Source organism: Stegostoma tigrinum, chromosome 2 (genome assembly GCF_030684315.1).
Source record: "Stegostoma tigrinum isolate sSteTig4 chromosome 2, sSteTig4.hap1, whole genome shotgun sequence".
Taxonomy (NCBI): Eukaryota; Metazoa; Chordata; class Chondrichthyes; order Orectolobiformes; family Stegostomatidae; genus Stegostoma; species Stegostoma tigrinum.
In genome coordinates, this window is record NC_081355.1 from 16,768,784 (window position 1) to 16,791,727 (window position 22,944).

Here is a 22,944-nt window from a genome sequence, read left to right on the forward strand (position 1 = left end):
TCACTATGTAAACCGAATGCACCAAAATACCACTAACAGGTTGCTGGCATGCAGCTGTGTATTTTTTTGTGCTGTTCAAGTAGACACATTTCTAACATTGCCAAAACAAAGTCTCCAGCTGAAGATTTTTTTTGCCTCATCTGTTTGCATGGAAACAGAATCAGATAGCTTATCATAACTAAGGACCGTTACAAAGTGCTTTGAGCTTATCACAATTCCCGCAGAGAGATCAGGACCCAGACAACTAATTCTCATTCTTGGAATTTTTCTCCCCTCACCCCGCTACACAAAAAAAAATGCCCTTCATGTCAAATACCTACTCTCACCTTAAAATGCTCGCAAACCTAATACACTGGTTCTGAAGTAAATCACCTCTGACTCTTTACCACAGCCTATTACTGTCTGTCAACAATCAAACACCTACAGCCATAATTCCACCAAACAGGCTCACATCAAAAGAGCAGACGATGTTCCTTGCTCTCAATACCTATAAACACGGAGCTTTCATTCCAATACTTCTATAATCACAGACAATTAATCAGTCTGCTTTCTCCCCCTCAGGCAAAAAAAGTTCACAAATTGAATACTAGTCCTAGTGCTGAAAAAACGTATTCGGGGAATTCTGAAAGCAGATTCCCTGGAACTGGCAGACGTAGTTTTTTCTAGGGGATGGTTTTCATGACCAATGTTACAAATTGCCAGGCATGGCAGTGAACTCATCCTCACACTCCAACTGCTTTACTCTTGTTCAAGCCAGACAGTCCAAAATTCACCAAAAGCTGTCTTTTTCTTGCTAATTTTTGATGTAGGGTTGCACACAAGTGGGATTTTGTGCAAAGCTGAAGAGGGGACTATTTTACAGGCTACATGATGACATGCACAAAAAGAAATTTAACAGGAACCAAAACAGGAAGGAAAAAGGTGTTCATATCAGCTGAAAACAGTTCAGAAATATTCACAACTAATGCACCATAATGTACATGCTCATTTCCTACTGGCCAGTATGCGAGAATGATCAATGTGATTGGTTATCATGCATTAACAATGTCACTGGAGTAGTAATCTAGAACACTAGGCTAATGTTCTGGAAATGTGGGGTTTACTCAGAGCATTACAACTGGCGAGATTTAAATCCAGTAAGAATCTGGAATGAAAGCAGGCATAAAATGGTGACCACAGATTCACTATCAATTGTTGCAAAACTCATCTGGTTTTCACCAGCGTTCAAAACTCTAAAATTACCTTCTAGGCAATTAGGATAGACAATTTCTGGCCTAGCCTGCAATGCCCTCACCCCATTAGCGAATAAAAAGGGGCCCAGTCGCATTCAACCTACACAAGACAAATTACTCCTATCCATGTAAGAAAAAAAAATTTACCAAAAAAAGTTCCAGAGATACACCATTCAGTCCAGAGAAGTCCAATCTCTGGTCACTCACACACACATACCCCCACACCCACAATCCTACATCCCTCGTTGAGATCAAACCTGTCAAATGTGTAAACAAGAAACTCAACTGGCAACTCAGTAAATTCAGAGCAGAACAAGTTCTCCTGCTCAGTCCCAGATTGCTACATCTTGGTTGTAGATCACTAGAAATTCAGCTTATCTTACCTGTTCCTTCATATTTTTGCAGAGAAATTCAAAGCACAGTAATTGAATATCAGATCTGGGTTGTAATGGGGTGTTGAAGGTACAGCTCTGAAAGAGTTGGCGTTGAAGTTACATTTTGTTTCCATCCAAAAAGATAGAGACATCACCCGCATTGTGTTTCCACCCATTCTACACTAGTCTTCGAGGGGTGATGTGTTCTGTATAGCTGTCTATAGCAATTTGTAACCAACTAGCAATGCAAGTGGTACTTATTGATATCTTGCAATAAATCAGATTGTAACTGAAACAAGCTCACCTTCCACTTCGAATCAACAGTGGGTTCTGATAGGGGATCAGCCAATGTCAAGGGACAGAAAGTTGATGGCAAAAAATTACCTCAACACAACCCCTACCCTGTGTCACTTATTGATAGAGATGATGGGCATGAGGTAGCAGTCAAGGGTCCAGGCAGAGAGCTCCCTTCTCCCCCATGAGGGGGAAAATTTCTGAGGAGGGAGGGGAGGGAGAGAAATTCTCTCCTCCAAAATTCTGAGACACAAGTTATTAAGCAACAAGTATGCTATTACTGAGATCAGAGCACCTCTGGAAGCAACATAAAGCCAAGTTCAGCTCTCACCAGGCAACCCTTCATCAAGAAGCAGGGAAGAGGACCAGAGCCAAGGTTATGGGTTCGGAAGATGAAAGAAACCAGCCACAATTAAAGACAGCCACCCTGGGGCGAAAAAAAGTGCCCTGCATGGAGCAAGAGAAAACGCTGGGTGTCAAGTTAGATATCTCTTGGGGAAAAAGGAGGATAACTTAGTAACAAGTACGCAACGAGTTTAAGAAAAAGCAAGGCAGTACAAAGGGAGTTCTCTCAATGAGTGTTGCCAACGTGGAAATTAGACCAGCACCCCACAAAGACACACAGCTGCAAGAAACTCAGAGCCAGAAAAATATTTTAAAAATATACCAGAAGGGACAATTTAAGCTGGAAAAGAGCAAATTTATAGAAATCTAGCTCACAAAAGAAAACAGACAGACAAACTAAAGATTTTAAAAAGCTGGGACTCACTAACTAAAGTCAAGCCACAGCCAGAAAACTTGCGTAGAATTGATTTGTGTTTTAGACAATAAAACAGCCAGGAAAAGAGAAAACGTCCAATTTGTATGGGAGCAGGTGGGAAATTTGATCTTGGCTGCAGAAGACAGGAAGCCACCATTCTGAAATCACAAAAACAAAAAATGCTGAAGCAGCCAAGACAAACCTAAAATTGTCCCAAAGGGTGGTACTTTGGCTGACACAGTCACAAGTCAAATACTAGAGAGAGACAGTAGGCAAGCATGCTTGGCATCCAATTTTCTAGCCCATTCCTGCAACTGGCAGTCCACTCCAAGATGCAAAGCTCAAATTCTATCTGAAAGCGAATTTAACATTTGCATCTTTCAGAAAATCTTTGGAGAGATTTGCGTTCAAAGATATTAAAAACATGGGTCATTTAAAACTTGAAACAAAAAAAGGTGCCATGTGAACTGCTTACTCAAGCAGATAAAATGTAAACCAAGCAAAGGAGGGCAGCACAGACCTGCCCTGCCCCAAAAATCTCTTATGCCATAAGTCAGGTGAACAGCAAATGCTTCATCCTACACAATAAAAAGGGCAGGAAAAAGTATACTGTCAAAGAGAATCATCCCTCTCATCTTCAGATTGCTTTCACAGGTTAGGTTAGGAGATAGTCTCCAAAGTGCACTCATTACACAAGTGTAGAGGAAAAAAAGTTAAGCGTAAAGAAAATCAAGTATATCATTCAAAAGGATTCTTTTAAAGCAGGCTGAAAAAGTGAGGGGGAAAGGTTTAATCTGCTGTGCTGCTGAATTCCCTAAATCAACTGTAAAATATTGCTTCAAGGAAGTCCATTAAAAACTCACCTGAATTACAGCTTCCTCCAGTGTTCCAGATTTGATTGAAAAAGCATTTAAACCACCGCTCTCAAAAGTAGTGTTTCCATTTCACATATTCCCACAGGAGGGGATACACAGAGTGGGCATACTGCCAAACAGGCTTCTGGAGTAATCCAACACAGAAATGCTTCATGCTCAGCACCCACGAATAAGCAACACCAAAAACTTTACTGTGCACTGCAGATCCTTTTGCTTTTTGCAGTCTTAAAGTTAATTAGAAAAAGATTCACTGCCTCATAAATTTAGGAACCTTATAAATTCAATACCTGCAGGTAGTTTTGGACTACATCCCATTCCATGAACCCAGACAGCCAACCGGCTTTAAAACATTTCACACTTTTCTTCCCCCCAACCCCATTACACAGTACTGGGAAAGAACTCTAGTAAATGGCTTGTTACTGGTTTGAGGCCTCAAGGCAAACATCACCCTCCTGTCAGAGAAGCTAGCTCACCTGAACCAGAGTTACCTCTAAGTCCAAGGTAGACTAGGTTCACATGTGACTACTTACCTTCAGAACATGACCAGGTGACTGCTTCAAGTTGTCCAGCAAGTCTTTGACTCAGGAGTGGGCTGTACTACAATACTTCCTGTGGTCAAACAATTTGGCATGGCTCAACTATAAAATGGAAAACTAGGCAAAAATACCCAAACTGAGGACACAACACCCTCATAAAAGGAGACAATGTTTCAGGATTAGGGCAGTGCAACAAGCAAATTCCGTCCATTTGTAAAACATTTCAGCAGGCAGAAACATTAAAATATATGGAGAGGAAAGGAAAGCAGCAGCAAGCATATTGCTATGGACCAGCTTTTAAATTTCTAGGAAACAACGGAAGGATGAGTAAACCTTTTGGCCTGTCCCGGCCAACACCACCATTCAACGAGAGGAGGGCTGATCTACAGCAACACTGTTGTTTTGCTACACTATTTCCATATTCTTTGCCTGTTATCTTTAATACTGAAAATTAGCAGTCTCCATTCTTTTCATTTCATGCAGCATCCTCGCTAGACAGGAGGATAAAGCTGACCAACTCCCAGAATGACAAACAATTTAGCTTTCCATTCAGCATCCAAAGGATGAAACCAAAAATCAGGCCAACTCATCTTAGCCACCTGTCATTTCCTGGGTACACATCAAATGGACGACCAAAATTTATTAAACAAGCACATAAGTTTGCATTACAGCTTCTGCCACGAGAGTTCAATGAGCCAAGCACAAAACCCTCCTCTGCTACAAAACCAACACAGCATTTAAAAGTTCACTCCACTAGTTCCGATTCATTACCACAATTTCAAATGGTACCCTGCTCCCATCACACAAAAAAAACCTGAAACAGACATTTAAAAAGAACTTTTGCTTCAATCCCCTATTTGGGAAGCAATGCACTTCAGCCAAGAAAGTCCTAACAGTTTATTCACATACCTAACATTACCTACGTTATTTTCATTTTTGAAAACTTAGTTTCATTACGTGTTCAAAGCAACACTCTGGGTGGAGGTCCGAAACACTGTTGCTTAAGGAAAGGTGCACATCTAAAATTATTAAAAGCGTGTGGTCACAGAAGGAAATTTACAGTTGCTAGCTACAAGGCAAACCATTTATTTTCATGTATCGAGCAAAACAAGTCTACACAGATTTGAAAGCACTATGCAAGGGTGAACACGTATTGAAGGAACTAATGATATACTAAAACTGTTCAGGGCACTGATTGGTGTCAATCCAAGAGATGAATAGAGGGGATACACAAGATCATGGTATTGGCCTTTTTACAGCACAAAATATGCTTAAGACACACAATTATCACATAGCAGTGAATATGCAGTCTGCAACAGTCAAAAGATTCAAGGACAGCTTCTTCCCCACTTATTAGACGAAAGGGCCATTCACATTGAAGTCTGAATTCCCTACTTGCAACATTCTGGGCGTTATCATTGGCCAGAAACTCACCTGGACTCAACACATAAAACATGGTAGCCACAACAGCAGGCTAGAAGCTAGGAACACTGCAACGAGTAACTCACCACCTGACTCCTCAAAACCTGTCCACCATCTACAGAGCACAAGTCAGGAGTGTGATGCAATACTCCTTACTTACTAGGTAAGGGAACACATCACCACCACTGTCAAGTTCCCTTTCAAGCCACTCACCATCTTGACTTGGAAATACACTGCTGTTCCCTCACTGGCGCTGGGTCAAAAATCCTGGAATTCCACACCCCCCCCCACCCAAATAGCATTATGGGTCACCAGGAGGGTGGACTGCAGCAGTTCACTACCACCTTCAAGGGCACCTAGGAATGGGCAAGAAATGCAGGCCAGCCAGCGACACCCACATCCCACAAAGGGAATTGAAGAAAAGTGTTCATCTTTGTCTGTACCTTCTCCAGCTAAAACAGTATATTGTGCATTCTATTACCCTGATGTACTTATATGATTTGTCTGGTTAGCATACAAAACTATGTTTCAATGCATCTCAGTGCATGTGACAATAATCAAATCATTCAGTAAGGATATTTTGGACAGCAGGATCTAGAATGCTAGGATTGTTAAGCTAATGCAAGTCAAATATCATTCTGTGCACAAGATTTCTTGAATACTTGTAATTACAAAGGATTGTATTACAATATCTGTTCACCATTATCACTTGTAAAAATGGCAGTGGTATTTTCCTTGTCCAAGTTACATGTTTAGGAGTAAGGTGTGTCACCAAGTTCTATTAGCAACAGAGCAGAACAAAACCGTACACAGGCACAAATTTAGGCTGAAGCAAGGAGGAGAGTTTCACCAACAGATTAAAAATCAAATTGATGAAGACAACATTAATAACAGACCCAATTATCCATAACAAATGGAGTTGCTTGATATACAGTTGAGTGGCACCTAATCAGGAGGAATTCCCAAAAGAGCACAATTAAAGAACATAGTTCAAATTGACAATTGCAGGAACTCACTGGGATCACCTTTTACACCTGCATTGGGTTAATCCAACTTTTCTGCCAGCAACATTTCAAATCAATTCGTCCAATTATGCAGTCATTACCATCCAAGCTTAAAGTTCTAACTAATATATTCTTTAAAAGTGTCATCTTGAAGTACCTGGATTTGATAATCCTCACACATCATGTTCACACTGAATTTGTAGAACAACTGTATCAGTCATAGATCACAAGTTTAGAGCTGGATGAACACAGCAGGAAGGCTGACATTTCAGGCCTAGACCCTTTTCTCTGAAGGTGCAAGGCCCGAAACTTCAGCCTTCCTGATCCTGATGCTGCTTGGCCTGCTATGTTCATCCAGCTCTACACCTTGTTATCTCAGATTCCCCAGTATCTGCAGTTCCTACTATCTCTATCAGTCAGTAAGCTTAAGCTGGAATGAAAAGCCTTGTCAAAGATGATCACATTAATACTCTGTTAGGAGGTTAAAAAATAGACATGAAAGACATTTCCAACAAACATTCTTACCCAGGATCTTCCAAGAAGCCTTCCAATTCATCTTTCTGTTCAGCCAAGTTAGACTCCAAATCGAGATAGGTACCATTGTGGGACAGCTGCAAGGCGCAGTCATCAAGCTACAAAAGAGAAGCAAATATCAACTTAAATCATTATTTCCCACAGAGTGCACAAAAACATGGGCCTAACCTTCTCCCACTTACTCAGCAATAGGGCTTGACAGATACAATAATAATCTTAAATACAGAATTAGCAATTTTTTTGTATTTCTTTACTCCATTCCTAAACCAATCTTATATGTTCAGATGTCAGACATGGAAAGAAGTCAATGGTTTAATTTCTTACTAGTGGAAGCCTTCAGGTAACAAATTTTAGGGAAATAATTTCCATCCATTTCCTTCCCAAAAAGGAAAGTTTGAAGAAACTATTTAATTGCACCTGGATTAAGTTACAAGGCTTTACGTTGTCCAATTCCATAGGGCTATTCAATTACACGCAGTCAAAACTCAAAAGAAAACTTCAAAACAGTAAAAGGTTGGTAAAGGAGGGAATCTGTAACTGCTGATAAAACTGTAACAGTGAAACTAAATCCAGGATCAAATTAAATAGCCAGGATATTGAAATAACAGTAGAAAGGAAGCTGGCAAGTAACCTTGTACAAAGCATCAGAAAATCAGTGCGGTGAGGGTGTAACATGAGAGAGGAGAGTAAAACTGCAAATACAAGTTTAGAAGTCAAGCTTGGTTGCAAAAACAACTGTACACACAAAGTCAAGCTACTAGTTTTAGAGCATTTGCAATGTCCATATAACAATAAAATTCATAGAGGAGAAGTCTGCCCTAGCAGCCAATGCGCACATTTGCTTAGGAATTCTGGTGTCATACTGTGTGGAGCACAAAACCCATAGTGACCCTCTAATATAATTGTAATAAAGACAGTGCCCTCTGCTTTGGCAACTGGCTTCCCCCCCTCACCCTCCCTGAGATCCTCAAGGTTACATGCAAGTAGTCCTAAACCAGGTTGCTGTTAAATGCTACACTTTTACAAGATGAAGCTTGGCCCTCAATAAACCACACTAGCCTTCAACCTCTCGTCAAAATGCAAGTGGCTGGTCCTAGGATCCAGATGTCATCCCAATTGAGCTAGTGGTTCTCCTTATCCACGAATGTAGACGAGTGAGTACTGGTCATTTTTTTGTTCCTAGTTGGTGTTAATGTATTCTTGTGGCCAGATTCCTTCTTGTCTGTCCGATGTAATGTTTGCCGTAGTCTTTGCATCGGATCTTGTATATCATGTTGGTTCTGCCCAGGGTGGGTAATGGGTCTTTGGTTTGAGTTAGCAATTGGCATAAATCTACTCAAGAACGTTAGACGCAACTGGCAACTTTTGTTTACAAATAAGGGGCTCTGGTGAAGTGGTAGTGTCCCTCCATCTGAAACAAAGGCTGTTCAAGCTGCACTTGCACAAGTGCAGTGTATAACCTCTGAATGGTTTTTAAAAATATATAGAGCAGAGACAAAGCAGAAAAGCAAACAAACAAACCCCATCCACCACTACACTTGAAGCCTTAGTGCTCATTAGTACCTTGTTAGCATCACTACCTCTGAACCAGGAGGTTCAGCTTCAAATCCAACATGCTCTAGAGGTGTCGTAACATCTGAACAGATTAATCAGAATATATTTACAAATACAACTTGAAAGTGGATCATGATATACTGCCCAGAGCATGCAGAGACCGCATTTTTAAAAAAAAAAATTGATGCAGTCAATACTTCTGGCATGTAAATGAGTCATTGTTTGCAAAGCAGGCCCTGCTTTAAAATGCAAACATGAACTTTAAAAAGGTTTTAGCAGAAATCTGTAGCTCAGGTTGTGGACTTGCTCGCCGAGCTGGCTTGTTCTCGTTCTAACGTTTCGTCACCACGCTACATAACATCAGTGAAGTCTCCGATGAAGCAATGTTGAAATCAACAGAACTGGGCCCTGTGGGGGTCCATCCAGAACAGAACCAAACCGGAAGCGACAACTCATCATAAAACGGACCAGGCGGTATAAATTCAGAGCAGAGTAGAATAACCGCTTCATTGGGGGCCTCACTGATGTGACCTAGCATGGTGACGAAATGGCTGAACGAAAACAAGCCAGTTCAGCAAGCAAGTCAACCACCTTAAAATTCTCAAATACTTTGAAACAGCTTGAATTGGCACTTGCAGCAAATACTAGTTTTTGACAAATAGTTCTATCAATTTCGAAAGTGCTATAAAAGAGACAATTTCTAAATGTTTGACTCCATGCAGGAGAAGTCAATGGTTACAAGTCCATTTGAAGCAACATAATAGCAATGTGCCTATTTTTCTTATATACTAGTTGCATAATATTGGTCCTGAAAAGGTTAATGCTGAAAACTGCATTAATTTCTATTCAATTAGAGGTGATCATAAGAACTTGGTTGTGGTAAGCTAGTACAACTCTAGACCTCAAAACAGACCAATATTAAAAGCTCTTGCATTGAAATGGCTATGTTCTTCAGTACGAGTCCACAGATATGCAGAGCATCAACCACTCTAGGCTTGCCTGTAGTCAAAAACTAAACTGGTTTTAAAATGGGTGGGCCATTCAGCCTCTTAGGTTTGCCCCACCATTAAAGGTAATTGCTGACCTTACCCAGGCCTCAACTCTTCATTCATACCAAGTCCCTTATAGCCCTCAATTCCAATACTTCAAAAACTTCAATCTAGCAGGAGTTTTCTGGGGTTGGGCATTCCAGACACACTTTACCTTCTAAAAGGAGAGGAATTACTCTGCATGATAGTCATACACCATTCCAGGAACAAACAGAATATTTCATTCTTGGCTCAGCAAAAGAAAACTCGTTTCAGTTCCTTTACATCTGTTCTTTCCTAAGCAGTGTTTCAGGTCAACAGATGGCAGATAAGCCTAATCTAGAAGTCACTACTGATGCAATTCTGAACAGAGTTTCTTGAAAGATTAAGAAAAGGGTTTGCTTCGAATTAAACACTCCTCCTGCATCCACCTTCCTCTTACCATCTCTTGGATAATGAAAAGCAGATATCAAGTGTTTTTTCTCAGCAGCTGTCTACGGAGAATAGACTACAATCATCATTTAGGAACCTAACCTATTGCCAAAAATCAAAAGATTCAAGGCTGTCTTTGTGCTTAGATGTACAGAACACATGTCTAGTTGCAGAACTGATTCACCAAACCATATGCGTTAAAAGCAAACTTTGGCTTAACAAAGTTTAAGTTAGCCATTTTATTTTGGATCTATGCAGTTCTTACCCAATTACATTTTTGGATGTATTCCAAATTGCTCCCTCCATGAAACATGCTTACATTTCAAAAATTATCTTATACTTAACCTCCAGATAGATAAGATTCTCAACTACCGATATAGAGAATGCATTTAATTGAAGAATGACTCTTCAGTGAAATATCAGTAGTTTGATTAAAATATTTCCAGCATGCTTGTGAATAAGAGTCTCTTATCTACCAGATGAACTATTTGGGCCATGTAGAAGCTCCCTGTAAAAAGCCTTAATACGCAGGAGCTAACATAAGGCAGCACTCAATCTTATGCAAATTCTATTTCAATCTCTGGGAACTGTGAAGAAAATGTTGCCAGCTTTATGTTAAAATGTACTACAGTCAAATCAATGCCAGTCCAAACTGCCAATGCCAAAACAGAAAATTAATCAAGAACACTGCAGTACATTCGCTTGCAGAAACTGTGTCCATGCATAACAGTTCTGGATACCTTTTACATTGCAAGGCATTATCGTACAGATGATTCAAGATCTGAACCCAAAGCAAAAGGATTCAGGTCCTACTTTTAACTCCGGTGTCGGTATTTCACATTCTTCAGGACAGATCAGATACCAGTTAAAGAGATGGGTCATGACTGTGCATCCCAACCTCAGAGCATAACAGGGCTGAAAGCTTTAGATTATTGAAAGGCTTGCATTTATAAAGTGATTGAAGATCATTGGACATCTAGAACACTTCACAGTCCATGAAGCACTTACTGGCAGGTCATCACTGCTACAGTGTAGGAAACCACAGCAAATTTGCACTCTGCAAACTCCCAGAAAACAGCTATGTACGAATAAGCAGGCCAGAGATAGAAGGTGTACCAGTTCAGGAGGTTGGGGACAGCAAGAGAGAGGGAGGTGAAATGCACAACTGAAATAGTGTCACAGTGTACATGTGCCCCATAGCAAAACAGTTAAATCTCAATATAGCATCTTACACAGTGCAGTGTTCCCACCTGACAAAGCAGGGACTGCACATTTCCGAAACCAACACACTGCACTATATAATAAAGTGTGAAGCTGGATGAACACAGCAGGCCAAGCAGCATCTCAGGAGCACAAAAGCTGACGCTTTGGGCCTCGACCCTTCAGAGAGGGGGATGGGGAGAGGGTTCTGGAATAAATAGGGAGAGGGGGAGGGAGAGAGAGAGGCGGACCGAAGATGGAGAGGAAAAAGACAGGAGGAGAGAAGAGGTCAGTCCAGGGAAGACGGACAGGTCAATGTCTTCCCTAGACTGACCTATCCCCTCCCTACCTATACTCTCCTCTCCACCTTCGGTCTGCCTCCCCCTCTTTATTCCAGAACCCTCTCCCCATCCCCCCTCCGATGAAGGGTCTAGGCCCGAAACATCAGCTGTTGTGCTCCTGAGATGCTGCTTGGCCTGCTGTGTTCATCCAGCTTCACACTTTGTTAGCTTGGATTCTCCAGCATCTGCAGTTCCCATTAACACTGCACTATATATTTTGTCCTCTCAAGAGTACTAGAGATGTGATAAGCGATCAGCATTTAACAGCAGGTGAAGCAGATTCTGAGTCTTCCTGTTGTTTTGCCCAGCTACAGAAGGAAGTGACAATGCACAAATTATTTCTTTTGGCATAGCTTTTCCCTATCTTATAAATTACTTGAATGAAAAAGGAAGAGAACCACATCTCAGCTTTCAGTTGAAAGTAAATAAAGTCATACAGCATAGAAACAGGCCCTTCAGCATTCCATGTCTATGCTGATAGAGAAACACTACACTAATTACATTTACCTGCACTTGGTCCATAGCCTACTGTGCCCTAGCATTATATAGCAGAGTAGATAAATATAATGTAGATAGCAGCAGAAAACAGCACTGATAAGTTAAGAACGTGCAAAATCTTGTCAGATAGAGATTAGCGTGGAAATAGAGTGGTTTCTGCTTTGGAAATAAGAGCTAGAGTGGAGCACTTTCTAAATGAAAGGAAGCAATGAGGAAAGTTTGCCAAGCAGGGGAAAAAGATAACAGATACAAATAGCTTTAGACAGCTAATAAAAGATTGGTTTCAATACTCCAGTGACTAGAAGAGATATGTTGGTTCTGTAACAGCCATGATTTAGCAACAATGCACATGTTTGGGCATCACAACTCAGGATGCAACACCTACACTGGAATTATTCCAAGGATAAAGGAGGACAGTTTGCATAGACTACACTCACATCCTTTGAGTATCTAGAAGCTTGACAAAGGGCTGACCTACTGGCAGTTTTAAGAAGATTAAAAAGGGATTAAAATAGAGTGGAATGAATTGGATGTCCTTTAGCAGGGAAGCCAAAATACTCAGACTCTGGGTTGCTCAAGGATAAAGCCACAAACACTTGTATGGAAAACATTTATTCTCACCATGCCCCCATAACATACCTGCATGAAAACTCCAAAACAGTGATGCAATCGGCAAAGGTAAGTGAGGTCTACAGAGCTAATGAGTAAAAAGAAATGAAAGTCGCCTGGATGGAAACAGTAAGGACTGCAAATGCCTGAAGTTGGAGTAATAATTTTGAAGCTGGAAAAGCACAGCTGGTTGGTCAGCATCCAAGGAACAGGGAGGTCAACTTTTGGGGACAAAACCCTTTTCTGGGACTGGGGAGAGTGAAGGGAGCCCAGAAATAAGTTGGGATTGGGGGGGGGGGGGGGGGGAAGCACTAGGGGAGATGGAGATAGCTGGAGGCAGGTAGGGGGCTATTGTGTTTGGTCAGTGGGAAGGGCAGAGCAGAGCAGAGCAGAGCAGATGGACAAGTCAGAAGATGGGCAACTAGGGGGTGGCGAGATTTCTTGAAGCTGTTGAATTCAATATTCAGGCTTTTGGGCTGTAAGCTGCATTGGTGTTGTTCCTCCAGTTTATGTTTGGCCTCGCTGGCAGTGGAGGAGGCTCAGGATGGACACATCACCAGGCAAGTGGATAGGGGACTTAAAGTGGGTGTCAACTAGGTCAGGTTGGTTGATGTATGCAGAGTACAGATACTCAGTCAGAGTCCATGTTTGGTCTTCCCAGTATAGACGGGACCACATCGGGAACGATGGACACAACAGAGGTGGTTAAATGAAATGCAGTTGAATCTCTGCTGGATTTGGAAAGATGGATTTAGGGCCTTGGATGGAGGAGAGAGGAATGGTGTAGGGGCACGTGGAGCGCCTCCTGCAGTTGCATGGAAAGGTACCAGGCATGCAGGAGAGGTTGGTAGGGAGAGTGGAGAGGACAAGTGAGTCTGACTGAACAGTCCCTATGGAAAGCAGAGTGACAAGTGGAGAGGGAAATCTCTCTTTTTTGGGTTGGCATCTGATGGTAGGTGGCAGCAATGTTGGAAGATGGTGCGTTGTATTCAAAGGTTGATGGAGTGGTGAGGACTAAGGGGAATCCAACCTTACTGTTATGGGTGGGGTGGAGGAAGACGACGGGGTTTGAGGGCAGAAGCACAGAAAATGGGGTGGGGGGTGCGGAAGATGCAGTTGAGGGCACCCTTAATTACAGAAGAGGGAAACCTATGGCCTCTAAAAAGTATGAGGCTATCTGGGATGTCCTGGAGAACGCCTCATCCTGGGAGCAGATATGACAAAGGCAGAGGAGTTGTGTGTATTGGATAGAATTTAGAAGAGTGGGGGAGGAGTTGTGGTAAGCGAGTGTGGGAAGCAATAGGTTTGACATAGATGTCAACGATGAGTTGGTTACCAGAGATAGAGGCAGAAGTTCAGGAACGGCAGGGAAGTGTCAGAAACGGTCCAGGTGAATTTGAGGGTGCAGTGGAAGGTTTCAGCAAAATTGATGAACTGTCCAAGCTCCTCATGGGAGCACAAAACAGCGCCAATACAGTCATCAATATAACAGAGATAAAGAGAGGGGTGGGGGGAAAACACGTTGCCACTGTAGTTGAAGAGTCAAGGTGTCCGTCAAGCACGAACTAAAAATGACGGGCAGAACAGATAAAGGAATTGGATGTTTATATTACTGCCTGCTGATGACCTGCCAATAATCTGACTGTATGTGCTGATTTTATCATTTTGCACATTAATAAAGGCTAATATTTTGAAGTTTAAAATACTTAGGTACACTTTAAAAAGTGAACCTTTCTATACATTCATTGAAATCTGTGTTCATTACTTCTACTGCACATGCTCAAGTGCCAGCAGATTCTGCCTTCCATTATAGTATCCATGAGGACTGGAAAAGGAAGAATAAGCAGTAGAGGTGGCTACATTGGGACATGAGAGCTTTCAGCTATTTCTCAATGTGACAGCACATTGGAAATCAGTGCCTACTATTCCCAGAGCCATGAGAATTAAAAGATTCCACACAGTATGCAAAACTCCCAAATTTTCAGTTCCTGTTTGACAGAAAGCACAGACCATGTTTCTGTACTTGAGAATCACAATTTATCACAGGTAATCAGTTTCTAGCTACAGGTAAGCAATGAGCCATCAGTACTAAACTGGGAGGGAGAACCTGGGAAAAGCAGTTCAGAAATCTCTTCACAGGATCTGTTGAAACGGCGCTATCTTTGACCAGAATCCTGCTGTTCAGTTGTCCTTTTCCAGATGCTTCCAATGATTTCCAACAGGCACAGGGTAGCTGATTAATTTATAAAAACCTCTTCAACTTATTGGCTAAAAGATCAAGGCTTAGGTTGAAGGAAGAAGGTGGGTGCGGGGGGGGGAGAAAGTGTGCTATTGTAAGAAAGCAAGTCAGTTTAAAAAAATGTCAAGAACAGCGAGCTGCTGGAGGATGTCTTAAGGCTTCTTACGCTCTTGTTCACAGCATCAAGTTATTCAGCTACCCAAGAACCAAAAATCTCAGTTGTTGGCAAGGATGATGTCATGGATAAGTAGTCCACAAAACATTCAGCTGATTAGTACAAATGGAAAATTCAGGTGGCACCAAGTCCTTCGTGCCAGCTCTTCTGCAAACTACACTTCAACTACTGATGAAACCAGTGATACAAGAAAGGTGCTCACAATGAGTCTCAGATTTCTTGCTTCCAAAAATATGCACTGCTTCAATAGTAGTTTTTAAAACACTGTACTTTTCATTACAGTTACAAATAAACATACAGGAAAAAAAAAATCACATTTGTTTGTAAAGGCAAAGAGCAGATCAATTTCAGGAAGCAAGGAGTGGGACACCTCTAGCTACATCAATGGAGCTAAGGTAGAGATGGTTGAGACTATCAAGTTCCTAGGAGTGGCCATCTCCAATCCATCCTGGGCCACCCAACTTGATGCAGCAGTCAAGAAAGCACAATTCTTCCTCCTCAAGCGAGGAAGGAAATTCAGCATGTCCATAAGGACTCTCACCAACAGACAGACACACACACACACACACACACACACACACACACACACAGAGAATTCTTTCTTTCTATCTAGATGCATCATGGCTGAGACATGAGAACTTTCAGCTATTTCTCACATCTTGCTAGGATAACACATTGGGAATAGTAGGCATTGATCTCCAGAGTCATGAAAATTAACTGCTCTGCCCAGGACTACAAAAAACTAGAGTTGTGTACACAGACTAGTCCGTCACACAAGCCAACCTTCCACCCATTGGACTCAATACACACTTCTCACTGCTTTGGAAATGTAGCCAATGACCCCTCCCATGCTAGGGATAATCTCTTCTACTTATAATCTCTTCCAACGGCTTAAAACACATGTACCAAAAGGGTTCAAGAACAACTTCTTCCCCATGGTTAGACCTCTCAAATTTCAAATCTAACATTGATCTTTATCTTGTACACCTTCTTTGCCACCATAACTTTGAATTCTTGCTCTGATCGATCACCCTATAATCTTTGGACGTTATGATCTGTTTGTACTGCATGCAAAATATGTTCTTGCTGTACCTGGGTGACAATGATAAATCAAGTCAAATTTTAAGTCAGTGATCAGGAAAGAATTCAGCAACAACCAAGACTGAGCTCACCTGCTCGCATGATGTTTTTGGGATTTTGATAGCTCATTGGCAAAAGGGTTAAATGTCACTACATGTTATAGAAGAGAGGCTCAATAGTTAATTAACCCAGGCAATTCAATCCAAGTTGTTAATTTCAAAATCTGCAACTTGGCCCATTTTAGGCTGGTGTCCTCGGCCGAGCACTCAGATCCTGTGTGGACCAACTGGCAGAGGTATTCGCCGCCATCTTCAATCTCTCCCTCCTACAAGCGGAGGTCCCCACCCACTTCAAAACCGCCATCATCCCTGTACCCAAGAAAACAGTGTGCCCTAATGACCACCACCCAGTGGCTCTGACCACAATAATCAGGAAGTGCTTAGAAAGGCTAGCTATAGCCCACATCAACTCCAGTTTCTCAGCCTGCCTCAATCCCCTACAATTTGTCTACGACAACAGGTCCACAAAAGGATGCCGAATGCCTAGTCCTGAGCTCATCCCTGGAACATCCAGATGACTGACACCCATGTCAGACTCCTGCTCACTGACTATAGCTCAGTCTTCATCAACATTATCCCCTCCGGACTGATCGCAGAACTGCATGACCTTTGTCTTGGCCGCACCAGCCCTGGATGTGTCCTCCTGTACACCTACAACTGTTTCCAAATTCCAAATGAATGCCATCTACAAGTTTACTGACAACACTACTCTAGCGAGATGGATATCTAACAATGACAAGTTAAAATACAAAAGGGAGACAGAAGGTTTGGTGATGTGCTGTAATGAAAACAAGTCTGTCTCTCAATGTCAGCAAAAGTAAAGAACTGCTCATCGACTTCAGAAAAGGATGCCCCCATCTACATTAACAGAACGGAGGCTGGGAGAGTGAAAAGTATTAAGTTCCTCAGAGTGACAATAACTGACAATCTATCCTAGACTTTCCACATAGATGCAACAGTTAAGAAGGCACAACAACACTTTCTTCCTCAGGTGGCTGAGCAAATCAGGCATGCCTATAAAAGGTCCCTCATCAACTTCCACAGATGGACCATTGAAAGCATACTTTCTACGTGATAATGGCCTGGTACAGCAACTGCTCTGCCCAGGACTGTAACAAACTATACAGGTGGTGTGCACAGTCCAGAGCATTACAGAAACCAACCTTCAATCCATGGACTATTTACAAAACTTGATACCATGAAAAAGCAGCAAAGACCCATCGCACCCTGGTAATTACCTCCTACAACCTCTTCAGACATGTAGAAGAGGCACAAGCCTGAACACATGCACCAGCAGGTTCAGGAACTGTTTCTGTCCAGGCATTATCAGGCTGTTGGATGGACGCTAACCTCAACTAATGTAACTGTATGTCTAAGAATTTTTGATCTGTACATCCTTTGCTTGCTGTGATCAGCCTATACTGCTCATAAACAAAGCTTTGGCAATAAATCAAATCAATCACATGACTGTCAACAGAAGCTGCGTGGTGGACAAGTACTATTCTGCAGGAAGTATATTCTACTTTAAAAACCACTGCTTACTGCCCCATGAAGCTGGGTACAGCTTTAAGTAGCAGAATTTCCTTTTTCAGTGCCAAATCTCCCTCACCAATCCACAATATTTGAAAAGTCTTTAAAAAGACAACACGTGCTGCTGAATTGATTAGGGCAGAATTACAACTCTAGCGCTTAAAAACTACTGAACTATGCAATGGTCAGGCACTTTTCAAATCTTCAAAAGGAGATTCCATAACCACCTTTACGAAGTCTTTTATATTTAGAAAATTCCACTCCATACATAGGCTACAACACATTTATTAAATAGTTTAGGTTACTATTTGTCCTTGCTTGATTCTTATTATAGAAGAATGGTTTGTAGCATTTTTTTTTAAATCATACACTTCAACGTTAACCAGCACAGAATGAAATAACACAAACAGAAGTTGCTGAAACAACTCAGCAGGTCTGGCAGCATCTGTGAAGTAAAAATCAGTTAACGTTTCGGGTCTGGTGACTGTTCCTCAGAAAGGGACCTGAAACATTAACTGATTTCTCTTCAGATGCTACCAGACCTTCTGAGCTTTTCCAGCAACTTCTGTTTTTGTTCCTGATTTACAGCATTCAAAGTTATTTTGGCTTTTAGTACAGAATTAAATAAAGTACGTTTGGCTCATCAGGTTACCACATGCACAAACTGGGGACAGTCTACTCAGGTCATGCCTTAACTGCCAGCAATTTAATCTGAGGGGAAGTTCCATGTAACCACTCCCAAAGCCACTAAAAGCAGAAAATAATGAAATATATTTATGCTGTCTTCACAATTGATTCCAGGTCAGTAATCCTCTTATGGTGGTTTCAGAAAATAAACACGGTGCAATGAGTTTAAGACCTCAACCCTGTTTCTCTAATCAACCTGTTCAGTAGCTATTACACAGTTCTAGAGCAAGTGGGAACTGAACCCAGGCCCCAGAGTATGGACAGTACTGCTGTGCCATAAGAGGGTCCCATAGACATCTCGATGAAGGTCACTTTGTCCTGGTCAATGCTAACACTATTAAAAAAAGGCGATTGTGCTGGCTAAAGAATAATGTATTGCTGTTGGCTAATTGTTTTGTACCTGAGCAATTACATCTGTATAACTGGTCAGAATGACTAATGTTTTACATCTGAATAGATTAAATTAACTTAAAAGCCATAAAGCTCTGAAGCTAACACGAGAACATCAGTTCTGAGGGCAAGGCACACTGAGAAGGAACCTTGCCTTGAAAACGTTTGTCACATATTGTCTCCCATTGCAATATAAATTGTTACTTGATGGTTGCGGTAGCTGCACTGCAGTGCAGTTTTTAAAATAAGACAAGTCAAGTGAAAAACTAATATTCCTTCACATCTAATTAAAAGCAGCAACACTTATTACATAAGCAACACCACAGAAGGTCCCGATCCAAAACGTCAGCCTTCCTGCTCCTTTGATGCTGCCTGGCCTGCTATGTTCATCCAGCTCTGCACCTTGTTACCACAGGGAATATAAAGAGGGATCCCACACAGGGGACACCCTTGTTCTCGTCACTCCAAACTGGGTGGATTCAAAGTGACTTTGAATGACTAAAAGCAAAAACTTTAAAAGAATATATATCAGTGGGAATGATATAGGTTAAGGAGTAAATCAGGTGTTTGTCAGTGTCAAAAATAGATTCCTACAACTAATTCTCAATTTAACCCAATAAAGCCTCATCTCCTGGTGAATTTGCAAGGTCAGTTTCTCCATCCTTTGATGCAATGCTTAATACAAGCCAATACTCCAGATGAAGCTTGGTAAAAAAGATTGTCAAGCAAAAAGTGTAACCTGATTCCCTTCATCACTCTACCTTCAACAAAACTCTTAGCTGCCATGAGTTCTGATAGACAGGACCAAAAGTGCACTGGCATCAGGAGTAGCAGCTTCAAATTATCTTTGAAAACATGATACAAAAGCTATAATGATCAGGAAATCTTCCTTTAAGAAAGATCACTACTCTTCAGTATGACCAACACCATAATGCTAAAATCATATGGATAAACATTCAGTTGCTGTAAAAAGCGAAAGGATATGCAAAAAAAAGTGTAATTGAAAATTGACAAGACAATTTAAACAGTAAAAACACAGATCCACCACAGATCAGTTATCAGCATAATGAACTAAAATGTGAACAGATACTCTTTCACTCCACCTCAACAGGTTTTGTCCTATGAACATCTGTTTATACACCCAAAACAAAAAAAAAGGAAAAACGTGATTTCTTACAGTTCTAATGTGTGAGAAAGGAATCAGTTGTTATTTCTTAAACTTAGTTACTAATAGATTCAACCCTTGCTAACTCAAAAAACCTTGCTTAAATTGATTCTTACAAAGTTCATTCAATCTGGGAGCAAGGCATTTGCAAGAGGAAGGGATCCTTTGCAAATTAAATCTTATTGTGGCCAACCAAACAGATAGGTGAATAACAGAACTAGTGAGGGACAGACTCAACTCTCATCCGTGATATTAACAATTTGAGGTATTCAGTTAGAATTTAGTTTGGGATTATATTTGGCATGGGTTGGTTGGACCAAAGGGTCTGTTTGTGTTGTACAACTGGTTCTATGCCTGAAATTATGACATTTAAAAAAGCCCAAGAGGACAAGACAGCGAGATTCCCTTGCTGGATAGTGACACTACCCTGGAGAACTCCTGACAGCCCTGAAACCACTTCTAGCCCTCGCTAGTTGTGTTTGAGACCAATTCCCAAAGCATACACTAGCCTGTGTTCTGGGTGTGAGAAACCAGTGGAGAGTTTTCCCACACCGCCCATGCTACTTGTATTTCCACTGACTTGATTTGAAGCTCCTTGATGGCACACCATCAAATGTCAGGGACAAAAACCTCTCTCAGCTCACAAAAGGTAAATCCCTTTCATCTGTCAAAAAGCTGGTGGATGAGGAAAACAAGCAAATAGAGAATCTTGGTGCCTTCCTCAAACATATGGCACACAGTTTTTAAAGCAGACATTAGGCCACAGTTAGTGCGCTGTATGGAACTTTGGCCACCATAAGTGGAGAAAAGGCATTTTAAAAGTCAGTGGTTAGGAGATACAGAAGCCATTTCTATTGGATCAGAGAGAGATGGCGACAGATTAAAAAGGTTTTTCTTCAGAGAAGGGGTGGTAAGATGAACTGGTCAACCTGGCTGGGAGACCAGTGTTAGTCCGCAAGGAACAGAAACAGACATAAGCCCTTCAGACCCTTGAACCTGCTCCAATGAAAGGCAAACTATATATAAAAAAACATGAGGAGTACAGAAATGGATCGAGAACATTGGCTGTGATTAGCACTACTGCTTCACAGCACCCAGGATCAATTTCACCCTCGGGCAAACGAGTGGAGTTTGCACATTCTCCCAGTGTCTGCGTGGGTTTCCTCCAGGAACTCCGGTTTCCTCCCACAGTCCAGAGATGTGCAGGCTAGGTGGACTGGCCATGCTAAATTGCCCGCAGTGTTCAGAAGTGTGTAGATTAGGTGGATCAGACGTGGGAAGAGCACGGAGGTAGGGGAATGGATCTGGGTGGGATGCTCTTGAGGTGATGGGACTTGTTGGGCCAAAATGGCCTGTTTCCAGTGCAGGGATTCCATGATTACTATGATGGTTGGAACTTGCAATAATTTGCCATAGGTTTTAAAAAAAGAGGACAGATCTGAATGCGGAATGAAAGAGACTAGAAAATGGAGGAAATTACATTGCTGAGACATGTACAGTAATTGGATTGTTCCAACAATGAATAGCAACAACAGTGACCTCCTGATGCTGAAAATGGTTTGTTGGTGGGCTCTCCTAAAAGTACACACACTTTAAATGAGAGATTGGCTTCTCTTAAAAATTCAGTATTAACCAGCTAGTTCCATTTGTTTTATTTATTGTACATGGCAGGGAATATTCCAAAATCCACCCTAAAAAAATTATTTCAACAGAACAAAAAACAAGGGGGAGCAAAAGAGAAAAACTGAATTTTTAAACAATCTCCGAACATCTGTTTGTTATTTAAAAAAACAAAATTCTTTAGCTTTGTGTCAAAATGATTCAGCAACTTATGGTCAAGTAAGGATAAACTCATTAAGGAACCTGACTTGTATACATCTTGAAGTGGCGAGGAAAGAAGGGGATAAGCCAACCGTGATTAAAATCAAGTCAAAGATAGCATCAATTGAAAAGAAAGGTGACAAAAATTACTAACAAAATCACTAATCCCAGCATTGGGAACGTTTAAAAATAACAGCAAGAGGAGAAGAAAGTGAAATTGAGAGTAAACTAAGTAACAGTTATGACCGAGAGCATTGGCTTCTTTAAATATACAAAAGTGAGCATAGGCTACCTAGAGAGAGCATTAAACTTGGGAAAACAGGAAATGCAAGAGCAGGAGATGAACAAACTTTGCCGTCTTCACAATAGAGGACAACAACAACATTCCAAAATTGCAATCCAGGCGCAAAACAAAAAAGGGAAATAAATACAATAACTGCTTAGGAGAAAAGAAAGAATGTGCCGAGGAAACTATTAGGGCTAAAGACGCAAGTCTCCTTGATGCAATGGAAATGCATCCTAGATTACAAACAGTAAGAGTGCGCATAATATATATTGGTAGTAATCTTCCTGGAATTCTTAGATTCTGGAAAAGTCCCACACAGGTTTGGAAAACTGCTAAAGTTCAATGTAAAAAAAGAAAACAACACCATAGACCAGTTAGATTAATGTGAATTATTGTGAAAATGTTAGCATCTACCTGTAACAAGATATAATTGCAGAGCACTTGGAAATACACATGATGAAACAGATAGTAAATTTGTTGAAGCCATGCTAAATTTCCAAAGTAACAAAAGCAAAAACAAAAATAGGTAAGAGGAAAACAGTGGGTGTAACATATTTGGATTGGAGGGCCTCCTGGACGGGACACCGTCACTGCACCACAAGAGCCCCTCCATACTAGAATTTATTTCATAACCACCCGAAATCAAAAAACCAAACTGGAAGCTAGTTCTACAAACTCAAATTTCAAGGGAGTTTAAAAGTTTAAATTTAAAAAAGTTTGCAAAGAAAGGCAGGAGCAACAAACGTTTGCTTATCATTAGTCCTATTGCATAAAAAGATCTTGATACAGAGGACCCAGGGATCTCAACAGTTGTAACAG

General features: G+C 41.2%; 1 protein-coding gene across 5 annotated transcripts in view; it reads right to left on the reverse strand.

Moving 5' to 3' along the window:
• Positions 1-22,944, reverse strand: part of fhod3b (formin homology 2 domain containing 3b) — a 583,240-nt gene that overhangs the window by 531,053 nt on the left and 29,243 nt on the right. For all 5 annotated transcript variants that reach the window (XM_048559318.2, XM_048559356.2, XM_059652629.1 and 2 more), the window contains one exon: positions 7,023-7,129. In XM_048559318.2, coding sequence (XP_048415275.2) covers positions 7,023-7,129 — 107 coding nt within the window. The remainder of the gene's footprint in view (positions 1-7,022; positions 7,130-22,944) is intronic.